This window comes from Staurois parvus, unplaced genomic scaffold, assembly GCF_062004578.1.
Source record: "Staurois parvus isolate SC_StPar_1 unplaced genomic scaffold, SC_StPar_1.0 ptg003272l, whole genome shotgun sequence".
NCBI classification, from domain to species: Eukaryota; Metazoa; Chordata; class Amphibia; order Anura; family Ranidae; genus Staurois; species Staurois parvus.
The window spans coordinates 34,648-56,346 of record NW_028321068.1 but is presented as its reverse complement, the minus strand read 5'-3'; the positions used below and the strand labels follow the sequence as shown (position 1 = coordinate 56,346).

The window sequence follows — 21,699 nt, the reverse complement described above, 5'->3', positions numbered from 1 at the left end:
ATTTGATAGGTCACTCGCCTTGTCTCGAATACATAGGAAAGCCGAAAAGGAGATCTCGTGTACCGTTCAGTGTATAATTTCATAATTCATATCTAATCAATCCTCAGACATGTCTGCATAATAATTTACCCGCGGGTGGAGTGTCACTGGTGCATATGAAGAGTTATGAGCCAAAATATGAGTTAGGAAAGATTTTGGCTTTAGTTTAGGTCCACATCCAGACCTCCATGCCCTAAACGGGGTATTGGTCCTTGACTTCAGAGACACCCCCTGCTGGGGAACTACAAATTAGGCTGTCAGGCCTAAGAAGAGAAGTTGAAGACGTTGCCCATTTTAACCTCAGTACCACCTGGGGAGACCCGTGCCCTTTCGCTCTGAAACTTGGATCTGCTAACCCAGGACTTTGGCAAGTACCTTAACCCTTTCACCTCTCTATGATATCTCTTTGCTGAGTTGTTGGTCTCTGTATATTTATATATATATCTTAGTTACATATTTTTCTGTAAATATTTTTATTGCACCCGTTTGACCTTTTAGTAATAAATCTTTCCTTCTGAAAGTGTTGAACTGTTTCTATAGCGCTTTATTGCAATTTACGAATTCCTGCCTCTAAAGAGAACGCTACTGTGTTTGTTTAACCCTCTGTATAACCAGCCTGCGGTGATCGTGTTATACAGACGATTACCTCAACCATTATAGTGTTATTGCTGATATCGCTGAGTTTCCTCTTTCTCTGTACAAAAAGGAGGTGGTGGCAGTGTTAAGGGTTAATTGCGTAATTAACCTGACCCAGTAACAATCGCTCAGGCTGCCGGCACGTCGATTGTGGTCCAATTAGCTGGAAAATCATTGTGCAGGGTGAAGCTGGGTGTGGCATTGTTACGCACGTGACATCACGGTTTTAGATCGGCTAGTCCTTCGGTCACGAGTTTGGTGAGAAGGTCTGGGGTCTGACGCCGCGATCGTGACAAGGTGTACCCAACTAGGAGGTGACCACAGAGAACACATTCTGATGACCCTGGTCAGAGGAGAGAATAGAGGGAGATGGCTGTGAGGGGCTGCACATGCTTTCACCTGTGACTACTGTGGACTGTCCACTTTATGTGATTGACTGTGTATGTCAAGTAACTCCGGAGTGTATGTCCTAGCGATGTGACTCGCTTGCCATTCCCTGAATAATAATAATATGGTGCAGTGAAATTATGGACTTTCCTTCCTTTGGATATAAAGGTCTATGGCCGGGGCTGTCATGAGGAGGCCTCTGGCATGGAGGAGGGCACAAGATGGCAGGAGGGACAGTGTTCTAGCAGGGCTGGAGTGGGGGTAGGGCCTTGAACCACAACGGTCTCTCTTACACGTTAGAATGACTTTTTGTAGAAATATGTTATCAGAAGAATTTGTTGCTGTTGCCCGTCCTTGGAATGTCCCGCCGTCCCTGGAATGTCCCGCCGTCCCTGGAATGTCCCGCCGTCCCTGGAATGTCCCGCCGTCCCTGGAATGTCTCGCTGTCCTTGGAATGTCTCGTGGTGCCGTCTGTAGAGATAGATGTTCTTCACATATTCTGGGTCACAGTTGAGCCGATAAGATGTTCCAAAATAACAGAAATGAATGTCTTTTGTAACAATTTGTGTTGTTTGTCCAAATTCTTAAGGTGGAACTAAACTTCACTTTCAGAAAACTGCGATCGGCTCATTTATTACAGAAGAGACACGCTGGGTCTCCTCTACAATATCACCATCGTACCTGCCTGGCCTCTTCTACCAAATGTACACGGACCTGCGGATACACGGCATGCATGCCCAGCACACGTGAACTGTGCCCAGATGACTGACCCCCCCCCATGAAGTCATGCCCCACCAGCCAATCAAGATGCTGAAACCTGGCACCTGAGGAGAGGATGACAACGGCCCCTCTAAGTCTTGGCCAACATACCTGCAACAAGACGAGGTCACCGTTGAAGAGTAGGACCCTGTCGTAGCGGCTGGAGATCACAGTTGCCGTAACATTGCGACTGTCTTCTTGTAGCCGGTAGTCAGGTGTGCACAGAGCGGCCTGAAAGAGAACATCCCACATCTTATCACACAGGTCAGACATGGGGGGGGGGCTGAATTATGTGGCTGTGACCCCAGCAAGGAATGAGACTTGAATTATGTGGCCGTGACCCCAGCGAAGGATGAGACTTGAATTATGTGGCTGTGACCCCAGCAAAGAATGAGACTTGAATTATGTGGCCGTGACCCCAGCAAGGGATGAGACTTGAATTATGTGGCCGTGACCCCAGCGAAGGATGAGACTTGAATTATGTGGCTGTGACCCCAGCGAAGGATGAGACCTGAATTATGTGGCCGTGACCCCAGCGAAGGATGAGACTTGAATTATGTGGCCGTGACCCCAGCGAAGGAAGCGACTTGAATTATGTGGCCGTGACCCCAGCGAAGGATGAGACCTGAATTATGTGGCCGTGACCCCAGCGAAGGATAAGACTTGAATTATGTGGCTGTGACCCCAGCAAGGGATGAGACTTGAATTATGTGGCCGTGACCCCAGCGAAGGAAGCGACTTGAATTATGTGGCCGTGACCCCAGCGAAGGATGAGACCTGAATTATGTGGCCGTGACCCCAGCGAAGGATAAGACTTGAATTATGTGGCTGTGACCCCAGCAAGGGATGAGACTTGAATTATGTGGCCGTGACCCCAGCGAAGGATGAGACTTGAATTATGTGGCCGTGACCCCAGCAAAGGATGAGACTTGAATTATGTGGCCGTGACCCCAGCGAAGGATGAGACTTGAATTATGTGGCTGTGACCCCAGCAAAGAATGAGACTTGAATTATGTGGCCGTGACCCCAGCAAAGAATGAGACTTGAATTATGTGGCCGTGACCCCAGCGAAGGATGAGACCTGAATTATGTGGCCGTGACCCCAACAAAGGATGAGACCTGAATTATGTGGCCGTGACCCCAACAAAGGATGAGACCTGAATTATGTGGCCGTGACCCCAACAAAGGATGAGACCTGAATTATGTGGCCGTGACCCCAACAAAGGATGAGACTTGAATTATGTGGCCGTGACCCCAACAAAGGATGAGACTTGAATTATGTGGCCGTGACCCCAACAAAGGATGAGACCTGAATTATGTGGCCGTGACCCCAACAAAGGATGACACTTTTTCTCTCCCTTGTTAACTGACACCTCTAGCGTGTGATTCTGTTGGGATTGCTGAATGGCGGCCATGTCTGAGGTGTACCTGGTTTTGGTGAGGGGAGAGGAGAAAAGAGGAGAGGAGAAAAGAGGAGAGGAGAGGAGAGTTGAAGAGAAGATAACAGAGGAGAGAGAAAAGAGAGATGAGAAGAGATTATAGGGTAAAAGAGAGGAAAGGAGAGGGGAGGGGAGGGGAGGAGAAGGGATGCGTGGTGAGGAGAGGAAAAGAGAGAAGATGAGAGGAGAAGAGAAGAGAGGAGAGAGAAGAGAAGAGAGGAGAGGAGAGAGAAGAGAAGAGGAGAGAGGAGAGGAGAGAGAAGAGGAGAGGAGAGGAGAGAGAAGAAGAGAGAAGATTAGAGGGGAAAAGAGAAGAGAGGAGAATAGAGGGGATGAGTGGAGAGGAGAGGAGAAAAGAGAGAGGAGAGAAGAGAGGAGGAGAGGAGAGAGGAGAAGAGGAGAGGAGGGGAGGAAAGATAAAAGGAGAGGAGAAAAGAGAAAAGATGAGTGGAGATTAGAGTGGGAAATAAGAGGGGAGGGGAGGAGAGAAGATTAGAGGGGAAAAGAGAAGGGAGGGGATGAGTGGAAGGGAGAGAATAGGAGAGAAGAGAGGAGGGGAGGGGAGAGATGAGGAGAGGAGGGGAGAGAATAGGAGAGGAGAGGAAAGATGAGGAGAGGAGGGAAGGGAAGGGGAGAGGAGAGGAGAGAAGGGGAGGGGAGGGGAGGGAAGGGGAGAGGAGAGGAGGGGAGGGGAGAGAAGAGGAGAGGAGAGGAGGGAAGAGGAGAGGAGAGAATAGAAGAGGAGAGGAAAGATGAGGAGAGGAGAGGAGAGGAGGGGAGGGAAAGGGAGAGATGAGGAGAGGAGAGGAGGGGAGGGGAAGGAAGAGATGGGGAGAGGAGAGGAGGGGAGGGGAGGGGAGGGGAGGGGAAGGAAGAGGAGAGGAGAGGAGAGGAGAGGAGAGGAGGGGAGGGGAGGGAAGAGGAGAGGAAGGGAGGGGAGGGGAGGGAAGAGGAGAGGAGAGGAGGGTAGGGGAGGGAAGAGGAGAGGAGAGGCGGGGAGGGGAGGGGAAGGAAGGGCAGGGGAGAGGAGAGGAGGGGAGGGGAGGGAAGAGGAGAGGAGAGGAGGGGAGGGGAGAGGAGGGGAGGGAAGAGGAGAGGAGAGGAGAGGAAAGATGAGGAGAGGAGAGGAGGGGAGGGAAGGGGAGAGATGAGGAGAGGAGAGGAGGGGAGGGGAGGGGAGGGAAGAGGAGAGGAGAGGAGAGAAGAGAAGAGGAGAAGAGAGGAGAGGAGAGGAGAGGAGGGGAGGGAAGGGGAGAGATGAGGAGAGGAGAGGAGGGGAGGGGAAGGAAGGGCAGGGGAGAGGAGAGGAGAGGAGAGGAGGGGAGGGGAGGGAAGAGGAGAGGAGAGGAGAGGAGAGAAGAGGAGAAGAGAGGAGAGGAGAGGAAGGGAAGTAGGTGGAGCAGTTCCTCCACGTGGTGTAAGGATCACATGATGTCCTACATACGGTCAGTTTCTTGGACAGCGTAGTCCACAGGTTCCTGGTCATGGCGGCCTCATCCAGACACTGACTGATGAAGGACTGGAGGCTCACAAACACTTCCAATGTCTTCCTTAGAGGGGCGACTCCGGCATCCTGAAACACAGTTGATTACGAATGATGAACACCGCACACTTTTTGTGGATGAGCCTTTCCCGGCACCCCCTGTGATGGGGACTGTGAGCAGGACTGGCGACACCATGACTTCATACCAGCAGGGGGGCCATATATAGGACGATTACCTTCTGCAGATTTTCGTTCAGCTTGGTCAGCTGGAAGCAGTATTGCTGGATGTGTCGGCGGAACGGCTCAGTTAGGACCCTCAGGAGCAGCACATGGAGGGGGGGCTCTGAGGTCTCCTTCATCAGCTGCATGATGTCCTTTGTTTTTGCCTTCCAGTGACTGTCATGGGGAACAGAACAGAAACATCGATCAGACGGGAGATAGAGATACAAAGTAACATTGTTTATAAACATCGATCAGACGGGAGATGGAGAGATACAAAGTAACATTGTTTATAAACATCGATCAGACGGGAGATGGAGAGATACAAAGTAACATTGTTTATAAACATCGATCAGAGGGGGGATAGAGAGATACAAAGTAACATTGTTTATAAACATCGATCAGAGGGGAGATAGAGAGATACAAAGTAACATTGTTTATAAACATCGATCAGACGGGAGATGGAGAGATACAAAGTAACATTGTTTATAAACATCGATCAGACGGGAGATAGAGAGATACAAAGTAACATTGTTTATAAACATCGATCAGAGGGGGGATAGAGAGATACAAAGTAACATTGTTTATAAACATCGATCAGACGGGAGATGGAGAGATACAAAGTAACATTGTTTATAAACATCGATCAGACGGGAGATAGAGAGATACAAAGTAACATTGTTTATAAACATCGATCAGACGGGAGATAGAGATACAAAGTAACATTGTTTATAAACATCGATCAGACGGGAGATGGAGAGATACAAAGTAACATTGTTTATAAACATCGATCAGACGGGAGATAGAGAGATACAAAGTAACATTGTTTATAAACATCGATCAGACGGGCGATAGAGATACAAAGTAACATTGTTTATAAACATTGATCAGACGGGAGATGGAGAGATACAAAGTAACATTGTTTATAAACATCGATCAGACGGGAGATGGAGAGATACAAAGTAACATTGTTTATAAACATCGATCAGACGGGAGATGGAGAGATACAAAGTAACATTGTTTATAAACATCGATCAGAGGGGGGATAGAGATACAAAGTAACATTGTTTATAAACATTGATCAGACGGGAGATGGAGAGATACAAAGTAACGTTGTTTATAAACGTCGATCAGATGGGAGATAGAAAGATACAAAGTAACATTGTTTATAAACATCGATCAGGCGGGAGATAGAGAGATACAAAGTAACATTGTTTATAAACATCGATCAGACGGGCGATAGAGATACAAAGTAACATTGTTTATAAACATCGTTCAGATATTGAACCTGATGAGTACATTTAAAAAAAATAAAAATAAAATGTGTTTCCATTTATCCCCTTATCTTACTATAATCGGTCTCAGTTCTCAGTGAACTCGTTCACCCCTAAGCAATTTTTTTCCTTTTGATTTTTTTTTTAATTTCTATTTGTCTGAAACTTTTTATAATTTTTATTAGTTTTGTTTTTTTACTTTACTTTTTTATTTTATTCCTTTTAGTATTGCATTAAAAAATGGAAAAGTTAAAAAAGAAAATAAAAAAATATTTCATTTGTAAATAGCTCTGTAATGCTTTGTAGCCGAATCATCATTTTCGTGTTAAACAGAGAAAATTATAAAATAAAAATTGATACATTTTATCTACAGAAACACTCATTTTTTTTGTAAACTAACATTGATCAACATAGAAAAAAAATTAATTTTTTCTCTTTTTTTTTTTTTTTGGTCTATGACCTGAATAAGCAATAAAATCATTTTTGCAAGGCAATATAACTAAAAGAAAGCCACGTTCATCCTAAATATATAATATACGTATATATTATTATTATTATTATTATTATAATACAGAATTTATATTATTATTATTATACAGGATTTATAATATTATTATTATTATTATACAGGATTTATAGTATTATTATTATTATACAGTATTTATATTATTATTATTATACAGGATTATTATTATTATTATACAGGATTTATATTATTATTTATACAGGATTTATATTATTATTATACAGGATTTATGGTATTATTATTATTATAATTATACAGGATTTATATTATTATTATTATTTATACAGGAGTTATATTATTATTATTATACAGGATTATTATTTTTATTATACAGGATTTATATTATTATTAATATTATTATACAGGATTATTATTATTATTATTATTATACAGGATTTATATTATTATTATTATACAGGATTTATATTATTATTATTATTATTATACAGGATTTATATTATTATGCAGGATTTATATTATTATTATTATTATTATACAAGATTTATATTATTATTATTATACAGGATTTATATTATTATTATTATTATACAGGATTTATATTATTATTATTATACAGGATTTATATTATTATTATTATTATTATTATTATTATACAGGATTTATATTATTATTATTATTATACAGGATTATTATTATTATTATTATACAGGATTTATATTATTATTATTATTATTATTATACAGGATTTATATTATTATTATTATTATTATTATACAGGATTTATATTATTATTATTATTATACAGGATTATTATTATTATTATTATTATTATACAGGATACGGTTTGCTCAGCACTTTACAATATAACGGGAGACAATACAGCAACAATACAGATCAATACAAGAGGGATAGGAGGGCCCTGATCCTGGGAGCTTACAATCTAGGAGGGAGGGGCTGATCCTGGGAGTTTACAATCTAGGAGGGAGGGGCTAGTGGTACAAAAGGTAGTAACTGTGGGGGATGGACTGGTAGGAGGAGTAGAAGATTCCATTATTAGCGGAGGGCAGGATAGGCTTCCCTGAAGAGATCGGTTTTCAGAGATCGCCTAAAAGTTAGCAGAGTAGGCGATAGTCGGATAGATTGGGGTAGAGAGATCCAGAGGATGGGGGAGGCTCTGGAGAAGTCCTGGAGATAGCAAAGTTAATGGAAAATCAACAAGAATGCCAACAATGGCTCTTTATATCGGGGGTGTACACGGTGTTCCCGGTCTTTGGAGAATTCTGCCACAATGAATGGCAGTTAGAATGAGTGACACCTTGGTATTTATTACAGACTCACCTTGTCTGCTTCGCTGATTTTTCAAACCCTCTGATCACCACATAACTTGTTACGGCTGAAAAATATCTAAATAAAGAAACAAAAATCTGGTTATTAAAAAAAAAAAAAAAAGACAACCCCCCCCCCCAAAAAATACAAAAAAAAACCCCATTGTTCTGGCAACCTGGGCACCGGGGGAGTGTGATGTTACAAGGCCTAGAGGAGCGGATCGCAAATAATTTGCAGTTGTGGCAGCCAGAAATGTTACTTACCGATCGGAACCTGAGCCTGGGGTGAGACACACAACTGCCTTGATGAAATCACCTTCAGTGACATCAGAGGTCCTCCAATCACATCAGAGGTCCTCCATCACATCAGAGGTCCCCAATCACATCAGAGGTCCTCCCATCACATCAGAGGTCTCTGCCATCACATCCAAGGTCCCCCTCTTTACATTAGAGGTCCTCCATCGCATCCGAGGTCTCATCACATCAGAGGTCTCCCCATAACACTAAGGGTCCCTCCCGTCACATCAGAGGTCCTCCATCACATCAGAGGTTGTCCCATCACATCAGAGGTTCTCCATCACATCAGAGGTCTCCTAACATCAGAGGTCTCCCCATAACACCAAGGGTCCCTCCCGTCACATCAGAGGTCCTCCAATCACATCAGAGGTCTCTGCCATCACATCCAAGGTTCCCCCTTTACATTATAGGTCCTCTATCACATCAGAGATTCCTCCATCACATCAGAGGTCCCCAATCACATCAGATGTCCCCCCATCGCATCAGAGGTCCCTCAGTCACATCAGAGGTTCTCCATCACATCAGAGGTCTCCCCATAACACCAGAGAGGTCCCTCCGTCTCATCAGAGGTTGTCCCATCACATCAGAGATCTTCCCCGTCACATCAGAGGTCCTCCATCACATCAGAGGTTTCCCCCATCATATCAGAGGTCCTCCATCACTTCAGAGGTCCCCCCATCACATCAGAGGTCCTCCATCACTTCAGATGTCTCCCCATAACACAAGAGAGGTCCCTCCGTCTCATCAGAGGTCTCTGCCATCACATCAGAGGTCCCTTCCGTCACATCAGAGGTCCTCCATCACATCATAGGTCTCCCCATAACACAAGAGAGGTCCCTCCGTCACATCAGAGGTTGTCCCATCACATCAGAGATCTTTCCTGTCACATCAGAGGTCCCCCCATCACATCAGAGGTCTCCCCCATCACATCAGAGGTCCTCCATCACATCAGAGGTCTCTGCTTCACATCCGAGGTACCCCTTTTACATTAGAGGCCCTTCATCACATTAGAGATTCCTCCATCGCATCAGAGGTCCTCCATCACTTCAGAGGTCCCCCATCACATCAGAGGTCTTCCATCACTTCAGAGGTCCCCCATCATATCAGAGGTCCCCCATCACATCAGAGGTCTCCCCATAACACCAGAGAAGTCCCTCCGTCACTTCAGAGGTCCCCTCCATCACTTCAGAGGTCCTCTGATATGATGGGGGAGACCTCTGAAGTGATGGAGGACCTCTGATATGATGGGTGAGACCTCTGATGTGATGGTGAAACCTCTCTGGTGTTATGGGGAGACCTCTGAAGTGATGGAGGACCTCTGATGTGATGAGACCTCTGGTGTTATGGGGAGACCTCTGAAGTGATGGAGGACCTCTGATATGATGGGTGAGACCTCTGATGTGATGGTGAAACCTCTCTGGTGTTATGGGGAGACCTCTGAAGTGATGGAGGACCTCTGATGTGATGGGTGAGACCTCTGATGTGATGGTGAAACCTCTCTGGTGTTATGGGGAGACCTCTGAAGTAATGGAGGACCTCTGATATGATGGGTGAGACCTCTGATGTGATGGTGAAACCTCTCTGGTGTTATGGGGAGACCTCTGAAGTGATGGAGGACCATGGTGACACTGTACTACCTGTGGGGGGTGATGAAGATTTATTTATTTTTTTTACACTGATTGCTTTTACACCCATAAAGGCTGCAAAATCAATCATCTCTCCTTCTCTCTGGCTGCATTCTTGTAGCCATTGAGAAATACTGTGTCAGCTGTGATTGGTCACAGCTTGTCACATGGTGCAAAGCTATTGTGAATAGCCCTGTACCATGTGACCTCGGTGATCATTCACAGATTTCACAAGTAGTAAGCAATGATGCCAGAAGTGACATCTTGCTTACTACTCTGCATGTGATCACTGGTTGGCCAATCAGTGATCACATGATTGGGACCTCACACAGAGGTCCCGTACGACGATCGGTGTTCCACTGTGTCAGGAGGACACTGCGGGCACCGTATCGCGGTGCTGTGCGCTCTCTTGGAGCACGCACACGCAGGGAGAGGGGAGGCCATTTATAAACGTCCACCCGCCCCTGCACTGCCACCGTCTGGCCGTTTATATACATGGGCCGGACGGGAGGTGGTTAATGAGCACCATCTAAGAGAGAATGTCTCTTCACTTTGGGAAGATTCCATCACATTCTCGGTTGTGTCTCGGGACGAGGACGGCAATAAATGACCCAACGGAAGACCCAACACCTCCACACTCCACCCAAAACCAGAACTAGCGGGATCCCGTTCACGGAACACTCACTCGCTGTAGACGCGGATGAACTTGGTCTCCTCCGCCATGAGGTATATGTCCTGGACGTCCACCGCCAAGTGACCGTAAACGTGTCTTAGTGTTTGGAGACATCCGGCCGTCAGGTCCCAGACTTTGTGAAATTTGTCATTCAAGACCTTCAGCCCCTTCGAGTAATCTTTGCTGGGGAGCTCGTGATGCGTCTCTGGAAAAGGCAAAAAAAAAAAAATGATCGGAATTAATGAAATGAAAGCTTCTTATTTATTAAAAAATGATAAAATCGAAAATCCATCAGCAAACGATTGCGAAAAACGAAAAGAAACATTTCCTGCAAGAGATGAGACTCCTACCTGTGGACTGCAGTAACGTGTTCAGGACCAGCGTGTTCACCTGAGACAAGGTGGACAGGAACTTCTCCTCGCCCTCCAGCAGGGACTCGGCGCCCGTCAGGCAAATATTCTGCAAATCCAGAGACAGAGGACTCAGCGGAGACACGCCCAGGATCGTGTGATCGAAAAAATGGCAAACTAACGCAGAGACTCCATTTTTTTAAATATTTTTTTTATGACATTAAATTGCTACGCGAGACTTTTTGTCATTTAAAACAATCAAAGACAAGTCCCGATATTCCAAAACGTTCTTAAAATATTTACAGCCCCTGAATGACGTCATGGTGCAACCTATTGGTAGCTATGAACTACTATAGAACTCTTATTTATTTATTGGTTTATATATTCATAATTTACCTTCCGGATTAACAAACTATTCTGAATCCAAATCTGAATTCAAAGTAACCAATAAAAAAATTTTCTTCTAAAATGTGGACAATCACTTAAATTTCCTACTCATGAAAATGACTCTTCTTGGATTGTTCAGCAACCCTTCCCTGAACTTCTGGTTGGGGTCCCACATACTGAGCACCTTGCAGAATGGTCCCTGCCCTCAGCGAGATCACATGTCCCATCTCTGCTTCATGTGTATATGCCTCCATCTTCAACATAGTCCCAGGAACTGTTGTCAATTCATACACTATACCTGTATTGCCAAAGGTATTGTCCCGCCCTCCAAATCATGTGATTCAGGTGTTCCAATCCCCTCCCAATCATGTGATTCAGGTGTTCCAATCCCCTCCCAATCATGTGATTCAGGTGTTCCAATAACCTCCCAATCATGTGATTCAGGTGTTCCAATCTCCTCCATATCATGTGATTCAGGTGTTCCAATCCCCTCCTTATCATGTGATTCAGGTGCTCCAATCCCCTCCAAATCATATGATTTAGGTGTTCCAATCCCCTCCCAATCATGTGATTCAGGTGTTCCAATCCCCTCCCAATCATGTGATTCAGGTGTTCCAATCCCCTCCCAATCATGTGATTCAGGTGCTCCAATCCCCTCCATATCATATGATTCAGGTGTTCCAGTCCCCTCCATATCATGTGATTCAGGTGCTCCAATCCCCTCCCAATCATGTGATTCAGGTGCTCCAATAACCTCCCAATCATGTGATTCAGGTGCTCCAATCCCCTCCATATCATATGATTCAGGTGTTCCAATCCCCTCCATATCATGTGATTCAGGTGTTCCAATCCCCTCCCAATCATGTGATTCAGGTGTTCCAATCCCCTCCAAATCATATGATTCAGGTGTTCCAATCCCCTCCATATCATGTGATTCAGGTGTTCCAATCCCCTCCCAATCATGTGATTCAGGTGTTCCAATCCCCTCCCAATCATGTGATTCAGGTGCTCCAATCCCCTCCAATCATGTGATTCAGGTGTTCCATTCCCCTCCAATCATGTGATTCTGGTGTTCCAATCCCCTCCAATCATGTGATTCTGGTGTTCCAATCCCCTCCATATCATGTGATTCAGGGGGGATATGCCTCTACTAGAGCTCTGAGCTCTGATCTGCTCACGGAGAAACCATACCTTGATGACAGACGTGCCCGCTGACCGATTGGCGCTGTTCCTGGGAGGGGCGGAACGCCGGATTGCTTTGCGTGTAATGGAGGCTCCATTGATCTTGGACATCACTGGTGTGGTCGGACTCCCGGCATTCACTCGGGTCGTCTATTCTTCAGCTAACGGGAGAAACGTGATTATGAGAACGTGTTATCCTCGCCTTGTCCTGAACCCTGGATCAGCTTTGTCATATTGGCTTCAAAAATTATTTACAAATTTTTTATTTTTTAATCTGCAGATTTTCTTTAGATAATGCCTGGAGGTCCTGATATGGAGGTCCTGCCATGGAGGTCCTGATATGGAGGTCCTGCCATGGAGGTCCTGATATGGAGGTCCTGATATGGAGGTCCTGCCATGGAGGTCCTGATATGGAGGTCCTGCCATGGAGGTCCTGCCATGGAGGTCCTGATATGGAGGTCCTGCCATGGAGGTCCTGATATGGAGGTCCTGCCATGGAGGTCCTGATATGGAGGTCCTGCCATGGAGGTCCTGATATGGAGGTCCTGCCATGGAGTTCCTGCCACGGAGGGCCTTGTTCAGGTACTTCCAGTTATAGAGCATGTTTACCAACATTATGGTCTCGGATCCCAGATCACAGTTGACCCTTTGCCTGACCACCTTCCTGTGTGGGTGTGCACCCCCCCACAAAAAAAAATGGCCACTTTATGAGTCGGTCCCACCAGGACCACACCTCTAAATATGTGGGGGCTGCCCACCATGCCCAGTTTATCAACCACCTATTGCAGGGTCTCCAAACTTTTCAAACAAAGGGCCAGTTTACTGTCCTTCAGCCTTTAGGGGCGCTGTACTGTGGCCAGTGGGGGGTAGAAAATGTTCCTCCAGTGGAAGGAGGTGCTGCTGTAAAAAAAATCGACCTTCTGAAAAAGTAACACTGTTTATAAACATCGATCAGATGGGAGATGGAGAGATACAAAGTAACATTGTTTATAAACATCGATCAGATGGGAGATGGAGAGATACAAAGTAACATTGTTTATAAACATCGATCAGATGGGAGATGGAGAGATACAAAGTAACATTGTTTATAAACATCGATCAGATGGGAGATGGAGAGATACAAAGTAACATTGTTTATAAACATCGATCAGGCGGGAGATAGAGATACAAAGTAACATCGTTTATAAACATCGATCAGACAGGAGATAGAGATACAAAGTAACATTGTTTATAAACATCGATCAGACGGGAGATGGAGAGATACAAAGTAACATTGTTTATAAACATCGATCAGATGGGAGAGAGAGATACAAAGTAACATTGTTTATAAACATCGATCAGACGGGAGAGAGAGATACAAAGTAACATTGTTTATAAACATCGATCAGACGGGAGATAGATACAAAGTAACATTGTTTATAAACATGGATCAGACGGGAGATAGAGATACAAAGTAACATTGTTTATAAACATCGATCAGACGGGAGATAGAGAGATACAAAGTAACATTGTTTATAAACATCGATCAGACGGGAGATGGAGAGATACAAAGTAACATTGTTTATAAACATCGATCAGACGGGAGAGAGAGATACAAAGTAACATTGTTTATAAACATCGATCAGACGGGAGAGAGAGATACAAAGTAACATTGTTTATAAACATCGATCAGACGGGAGATGGAGAGACACAAAGTAACATTGTTTATAAACATGGATCAGACGGGAGATAGAGATACAAAGTAACATTGTTTATAAACATCGATCAGACGGGAGATAGAGAGATACAAAGTAACATTGTTTATAAACATCGATCAGATGGGGGATAGAGAGATACAAAGTAACATTGTTTATAAACATCGATCAGATGGGAGATGGAGAGATACAAAGTAACATTGTTTATAAACATCGATCAGACGGGGGATAGAGATACAAAGTAACATTGTTTATAAACATCGATCAGACGGGAGATAGAGATACAAAGTAACATTGTTTATAAACATCGATCAGACGGGAGATAGAGATACAAAGTAACATTGTTTATAAACATCGATCAGACGGGAGATGGAGAGATACAAAGTAACATTGTTTATAAACATCGATCAGACGGGAGATAGAGAGATACAAAGTAACATTGTTTATAAACATCGATCAGACGGGAGATAGAGAGATACAAAGTAACATTGTTTATAAACATCGATCAGATGGGGGATAGAGAGATACAAAGTAACATTGTTTATAAACATCGATCAGATGGGAGATGGAGAGATACAAAGTAACATTGTTTATAAACATCGATCAGACGGGGGATAGAGATACAAAGTAACATTGTTTATAAACATCGATCAGACGGGAGATAGAGATACAAAGTAACATTGTTTATAAACATCGATCAGACGGGAGATAGAGATACAAAGTAACATTGTTTATAAACATCGATCAGACGGGAGATGGAGAGATACAAAGTAACATTGTTTATAAACATCGATCAGACGGGAGATAGAGAGATACAAAGTAACATTGTTTATAAACATCGATCAGACGGGAGATGGATACATTAGTGTAGAAATGTACAGATCTTCTTTCCATGCTGATATAATCGGTTTGCCCGTCGGGAAGTCAGTAGCGGGAAGTGCGCTCAGGACTGGGCTGGTGTGTCATATTAGGGACCTTGTGGTTCCCGGTGGCAGCGGAGATCTGAGGAAGTGATTATTTTTGTGGGTTGTGTCGTAGTTTCTGCACTGATAGCAGGAAGGTGGGGCGTTGGTCAGGACGGGGCGGTTTGGGTCGGTTCTGTCTCAGAACTTCCATTGTGTAATGAAGTCTTTCACTTTAGGTGCGCAATGCATATTTCATCTGACAGACGTCATCGTTCACTCTGCAGTGCATGGTGCGCATCCACATGTGTTTGAGGGGGAGGGGGGTCATAGGGACTGAACGGCACTGCAGCATTCTGTATTTCATGCCTTGTGAATGAGCCACAAAAGTTACATTTTAGACACGTTAGTGGATCTTATATGTCACAGAAATCTTTCACATAGTCGACAATATGAGCTGTAAAGGCGGCATTTCCTTCCATTGTCCAATGACAGGATATTCCGTGCGTCACCCTACAACATGAGCTGGATAAACCCACCGTAAGATCTCCCCACCGTAAGATCTCCCCACCGTAAGATCTCCCCACCGTAAGATCTCTCCACCCGTAAGATCTCCCCGCCGTAAGATCTCTCCACCCGTAAGATCACCCCGCCGTAAGATCTCTCCACCGTAAGATCTCCCCACCGTAAGATCTCTCCACCGTAAGATCTCCCCACCGTAAGATCTCCCCACCGTAAGATCTCTCCACCCGTAAGATCTCCCCACCGTAAGATCTCTCCAACGTAAGATCTCCCCACCGTAAGATCTCCCCACCGTAAGATCTCCCCACCGTAAGATCTCTCCACCCGTAAGATCTCCCCGCCGTAAGATCTCTCCGCCGTAAGATCTCCCCACCATAAGATCTCCCCACCATAAGATCTCCCCACCGTAAGATCTCTCCGCCATAAGATCTCGCCGCCATAAGATCTCGCCGCCATAAGAGCTCTCCACCGTAAGATCTCCCTACCGTAAGATCTCCCCACCGTAAGATCTCTCCACCGTAAGATCTCCCCACCGTAAGATCTCCCCACCGTAAGATCTCTCCACCCATAAGATCTCCCCACCGTAAGATCTCCCCACCATAAGATCTCTCCGCCATAAGATCTCGCCGCCATAAGAGCTCTCCACCGTAAGATCTCCCCACCGTAAGATCTCCCCACCGTAAGATCTCTCCACCGTAAGATCTCCCCACCGTAAGATCTCCCCACCGTAAGATCTCTCCACCCATAAGATCTCCCCACCGTAAGATCTCCCCACCATAAGATCTCTCCGCCATAAGATCTCGCCGCCATAAGATCTCTCTGCCATATGATCTCTCCAACATAAAATCTCCCCATCATAAGATCTCCCCACCGTAAGATCTCCCCACCGTAAGATCTCCCCACCGTAAGATCTCTCCACCCGTAAGATCTCCCCACCGTAAGATCTCTCCGCCGTAAGATCTCCCCACCATAAGATCTCCCCACCGTAAGATCTCCCCACCGTAAGCTCTCCCCACCGTAAGATCTCTCCACCCATAAGATCTCCCCACCGTAAGATCTCCCCACCGTAAGATCTCTCCACCGTAAGATCTCCCCACCGTAAGATCTCCCCACCGTAAGATCTCCCCACCGTAAGCTCTCCCCACCGTAAGATCTCTCCACCCATAAGATCTCCCCACCGTAAGATCTCTCCACCCATAAGATCTCCCCACCGTAAGATCTCTCCGCCATAAGATCTCTTCACCATAAGATCTCTCCGCCATAAGATCTCACCGCCATAAGAGCTCTCCACCGTAAGATCTCCCCGCCATAAGATCTCTCTGCCATATGATCTCTCCAACATAAAATCTCCCCATCCTAAGATCTCCCCACCGTAAGATCTCCCCACCGTAAGATCTCCTGACTGTAAGATCTCCTCACCGTAAGATCTCCCCACCGTAAGATCTCCCCGCCATAAGATCTCCCCACCATAAGATCTCCCCACCGTAAGATCTCCACACCAAAAGATCTCCCCGCCGTAAGATCTCCCCACCGTAAGATCTCCCCACCGTAAGATCTCCACACCGTAAGATCTCCACACCGTAAGATCTCCCCACCGTAAGATCTCCCCACCATAAGATCTCTCTGCCATATGATCTCTTCAACATAAAATCTCCCCATCATAAGATCTCCCCACCATAAGATCTCCCCACCGTAAGATCTCCTGACTGTAAGATCTCCTCACCGTAAGATCTCCCCACCATAAGATCTCCCCACCGTAAGATCTCCACACCAAAAGATCTCCCCGCCGTAAGATCTCCCCACCGTAAGATCTCCCCACCGTAAGATCTCCCCACCATAAGATCTCCCCACCGTAAGATCTCCCCACCGTAAGATCTCCCCACCGTAAGATCTCTCCACCATAAGATCTCCCCGCCATAATATCTCTCCACCATAAGATCTCCCCACCATAAGATCTCCCCACCATAAGATCTCCCCACCATGCCGGCCGATGGTGAGGTCAGGTTTGTAATCAGCAGTCTGGGGTTTTGTTTCCACATTTGTAGCGTCAGGGAATCCATTACATATTGCAGCTCATGATGATTCCATCACCCCCACCATGTGTGGTGCCTCAAGGATGACGGCCACGCCGGGGGAAGCCAACATCTAATGCTCATCAGAACGCAAAGCTTTAACCAAACCAAAGCCAAGATGCCATATTGTAACTTCCCAATTATGCGGATTGAGCATAATGGATCAGACTCCGATCCATTATGCTCCCCAATCCGCAGATCCGATCCATCCTGCGGGGATCGTCGGCTTGCAACCTATACGGGGTGACCCGCTCCACGAAAAGGTAAGTTGTAAAGGAAGCCGACGATCCCCGCAGGATGGATCGGATCTGCGGATTGGGGAGCATAATGGATCGGATCCATCCTGCGGGGATCGTCGGCTTGCAACCTATACGGGGTGACACCGGACCCGCTCCACGAAAAGGTAAGTTGTAAAACAAGTCGACGATCCTCGCAGGATGGATCCGATCCATTATGCTCCCCAATCCGCAGATCCGATCCATCCTGCGGGGATCGGCGGCTTGCAACCTATACGGGGTGAAACCGGACCCGCTCCATGAAAAGGTAAGTTGTAAAGAAAGCCGACGATCCCCGCAGGATGGATCGGATCTGTGGATTGGGGAGCATAATGGATCGGATCCATCCTGCGGGGATCGTCGGCTTGCAACCTATACGGGGTGACACTGGACCCGCTCCACGAAAAGGTAAGTTGTAAAGCAAGTCGACGATCCCCGCAGGATGGATCCGATCCATTATGCTCCCCAATCCGCAGATCCGATCCATCCTGCGGGGATCGTCGGCTTGCAACCTATACGGGGTGACACCGGAACCGCTCCACGAAAAGGTAAGTTGTAAAGAAAGCCGACGATCCCCGCAGAATGGATCAGATCTGCACATTGGGGAGCATAATGGATCGGATCCATCCTGCGAGGATCGTCGACTTGCTTTACAACTTACCTTTTCGTGGAGCGGGTACGGTGTCACCCGGTGCGGTCGGTGTCACCCGGTGCGGTCGGTGTCACCCGGTGCGGTCGGTGTCACCCGGTGCGGTCGGTGTCACCCGGTGCGCACACCCCCTGCACCTGCCTCGGGACACCACAGCATTACGGTGTGGATTACCTCCGATTTGCACTCCCAATTTGCATTTCCAATAGACGGTGCACTCTGCAAGTGCAGCTGCTCCAGAGCTTAGTAAATGAGGTGCAGCAAAGAATAGCCAATCACCTGCAGGGAAAATAAACAAATCTGCATTTTTGCTTGCATGTGATTGGATGATGGAAGCCAGCAGAGCTTCTGCTCGTCTACTAAGCTGTGGAGGAACTGATCCTGCAAAGTGCACAGTCTATTTGCCTTTAGTAAATTAACCCCTATGTGTCTGCAAAAATCCTCTCCCCCCCCCCCCCCCCAAAAAAAACAAATTCAAGCACTAAACTTCACATTAACCCCCTAAGCCAAAAATCTTCCCCCCTCTTCTAGTACCAATTCCTATTCCTCCCACTAATACCAACAATGGGGCAAATCAGGGGCAGACTGACAACTCATGGGGCCCCCGGGCAATAGGGGATCATGGGGCCCCCTGTGTCCTTGCCCACACTCAAAGCACACCCAGAAAAGCCTATGAAAGGTACCAGGGGCATTTCATGGGGCCCCCTACTGACCCCAGGCCCTCGGGTAGTGCCCGAGTGCCAGAATGGTCAGTCCGCCCCTGTGCAAATGGGGAAATTCTCCACTGACACTGGACCATTTTCCGCTCCCACTGGGCAAAGTCCGCCCCCCCTATAAAGTCTGAAGGACAGTCAACTGTCCTTTTGCTTGGAAAGATTGGAGACCCGTGACATAGAGGATGAGAGTAGCCCCAAAAGGAAGGCCGCCAGCCTGGACGATGAATCCCGTACTGTGTTACTTCAGAGAATCCTGTTCCTCCTATTGAGTCTGCCTATCAGAACTGCCCGCCCAAACCGATGTGTAGGGTGCTCCTCTACTGGCGGGGGTGGTGCCTTCATCCGTCAGGATCCAAGGGACTAACTCACTGCTTACTCTAGCAACACCTTTCAAGAAGAAAGGGAACTACAGCAGAGCATGCCCATGCAGTACCTGGACAGGGTTGTCCAGCGCCCAGGGCAAGGATCCAGAACTGCGCCCCCCACTGTTAATGTATGCCGTAGAATGGGTGTACCACCATGCTTCTATTCTTTGCCTTCTTGCTTCTCTGCACCCAGGGCATCTGCCCCTCCTGACCACCCTTTGTCCCGACCCTGTGCCCAAGCCCCTACACCACAGAACCTTGTCTCCACCTTCGCTTTCCATTTGGCTTTCACCTTTGACCTCATGGTTGCCTGACATCTGGAAATCATCCATCTACCCTGTTCCCTTCTCCCCAGAATACTCTCCTACACAATCCCTCCCCGCTCTTCCAGCCAAGCCTCCAGTAACAAGGCCGAAAAATTGGCATTTCATCTTCAGTATTCCCTCCAGCAGAAGTGGCCGTGCTCGATTGACTCTTTGAGGCACCTCAAGACCCTCCTGCACCACTGCAGACCTGAACCCTGTGACCCTTCTTTGTAAGTGAGGGAAAATGCCTCTGAAGGGGTTGATCATCCTCCTGTGGAAAGTTTCTTTCTTTCTCCACTAATCCTCCGATTAATATTTGCTATAGTAACACCTTTCAGGAAGAAAGGGAACTACAGCAGAGCATGCCCATGCAGTACCTGGACAGGGTTGTCCAGCGCCCAGGGCAAGGATCCAGAATTGCGCCCCCCACTGTTAATGTATGCCGTAGAATGGGTGTACCACCATGCTTCTATTCTTTGCCTTCTTGCTTCTCTGCACCCAGGGCATCTGCCCCTCCTGACCACCCTTTGTCCCGATCCTGTGCCCGAGCCCCTACACCACAGAACCTTGTCTCCACCTTCGCTTTCCATTTGGCTTTCACCTTTGACCTCATGGTTGCCTGACATCTGGAAATCATCCATCTACCCTGTTCCCTTCTCCCCAGAATACTCTCCTACACAATCCCTCCCCGCTCTTCCAGCCAAGCCTCCAGTAACAAGGCCGAAAAATTGGCATTTCATCTTCAGTATTCCCTCCAGCAGAAGTGGCCGTGCTCCATTGACTCTTTGCAGCACCTCAAGACCCTCCTGCACCACCACAGACCTGAACCCTGTGACCCTTCTTTGGAAGTGAGGGAAAATGCCTCTGAAGGGGTTGATCATCCTCCTGTGGAAAGTTTCTTTCTTTCTCCACTAATCCTCCGATTAATATTTGCTATAGTAACACCTTTCAGGAAGAAAGGGAACTACAACAGAGCATGCCCGTGCTGTACCGGGACAAGGTTGTTCAGCGCCCAGGGCAAGGATCCAGAATTGCGCCCCCCACTGTTAATGCATGCCGTAGAATGGGTGTACCACCATGCTTCTATTCTTTGCCTTCTTGCTTCCCTGCACCCAGGGCATCTGCCCCTCCTGCCCACCCTTTGTTCCGACCCTATGCCCGAGCCCCTACACCACAGAACCTTGCCTCCCCCATCGCTTTCCATTTGGCTTTGACCTTTGCCAATGGCTCTGCTCCAGGTCATGGTTGCCTGACATCTAGATATCATCCATCTACCATGTTCCCTTCTCCCCGGAATACTCTCCTACACAATCCCTCCCCGCTCTTCCAGCCAAGCCTCCAGTAACAAGGCCGAAAAATTGGCATTTCATCTTCAGTATTCCCTCCAGCAGAAGTGGCCGTGCTCCATTGACTCTTTGCAGCACCTCAAGACCCTCCTGCACCACCACAGACCTGAACCCTGTGACCCTTCTTTGGAAGTGAGGGAAAATGCCTCTGAAGGGGTTTATCATCCTCCTGTGGAAAGTTTTTATTTTTCTCCACTAATCCTCCGATTAATATTTGCTATAGTAACACCTTTCAGGAAGAAAGGGAACTACAACAGAGCATGCCCATGCTGTACTGGGACAGGGTTGTCC

General features: G+C 46.6%; 1 protein-coding gene across 1 annotated transcript in view; it reads right to left on the bottom strand.

The window, feature by feature from the left end:
• Nucleotides 1-1,932: 1,932 nt before the first annotated feature.
• The window catches only part of LOC149428387 (ALS2 C-terminal-like protein), a gene marked incomplete at its 3' end in the record, with an annotated part of 53,096 nt that continues 33,329 nt past the window's right edge, over nucleotides 1,933-21,699 (bottom strand). The window contains exons 2-8 of the mRNA XM_089667474.1: nucleotides 12,572-12,723; nucleotides 10,994-11,102; nucleotides 10,656-10,848; nucleotides 8,062-8,127; nucleotides 4,980-5,139; nucleotides 4,705-4,833; nucleotides 1,933-2,052 (exon numbers count right to left, since the gene is read on the bottom strand). Coding sequence (XP_089523600.1) covers nucleotides 1,933-2,052; nucleotides 4,705-4,833; nucleotides 4,980-5,139; nucleotides 8,062-8,127; nucleotides 10,656-10,848; nucleotides 10,994-11,102; nucleotides 12,572-12,673 — 879 coding nt within the window. The remainder of the gene's footprint in view (nucleotides 2,053-4,704; nucleotides 4,834-4,979; nucleotides 5,140-8,061; nucleotides 8,128-10,655; nucleotides 10,849-10,993; nucleotides 11,103-12,571; nucleotides 12,724-21,699) is intronic.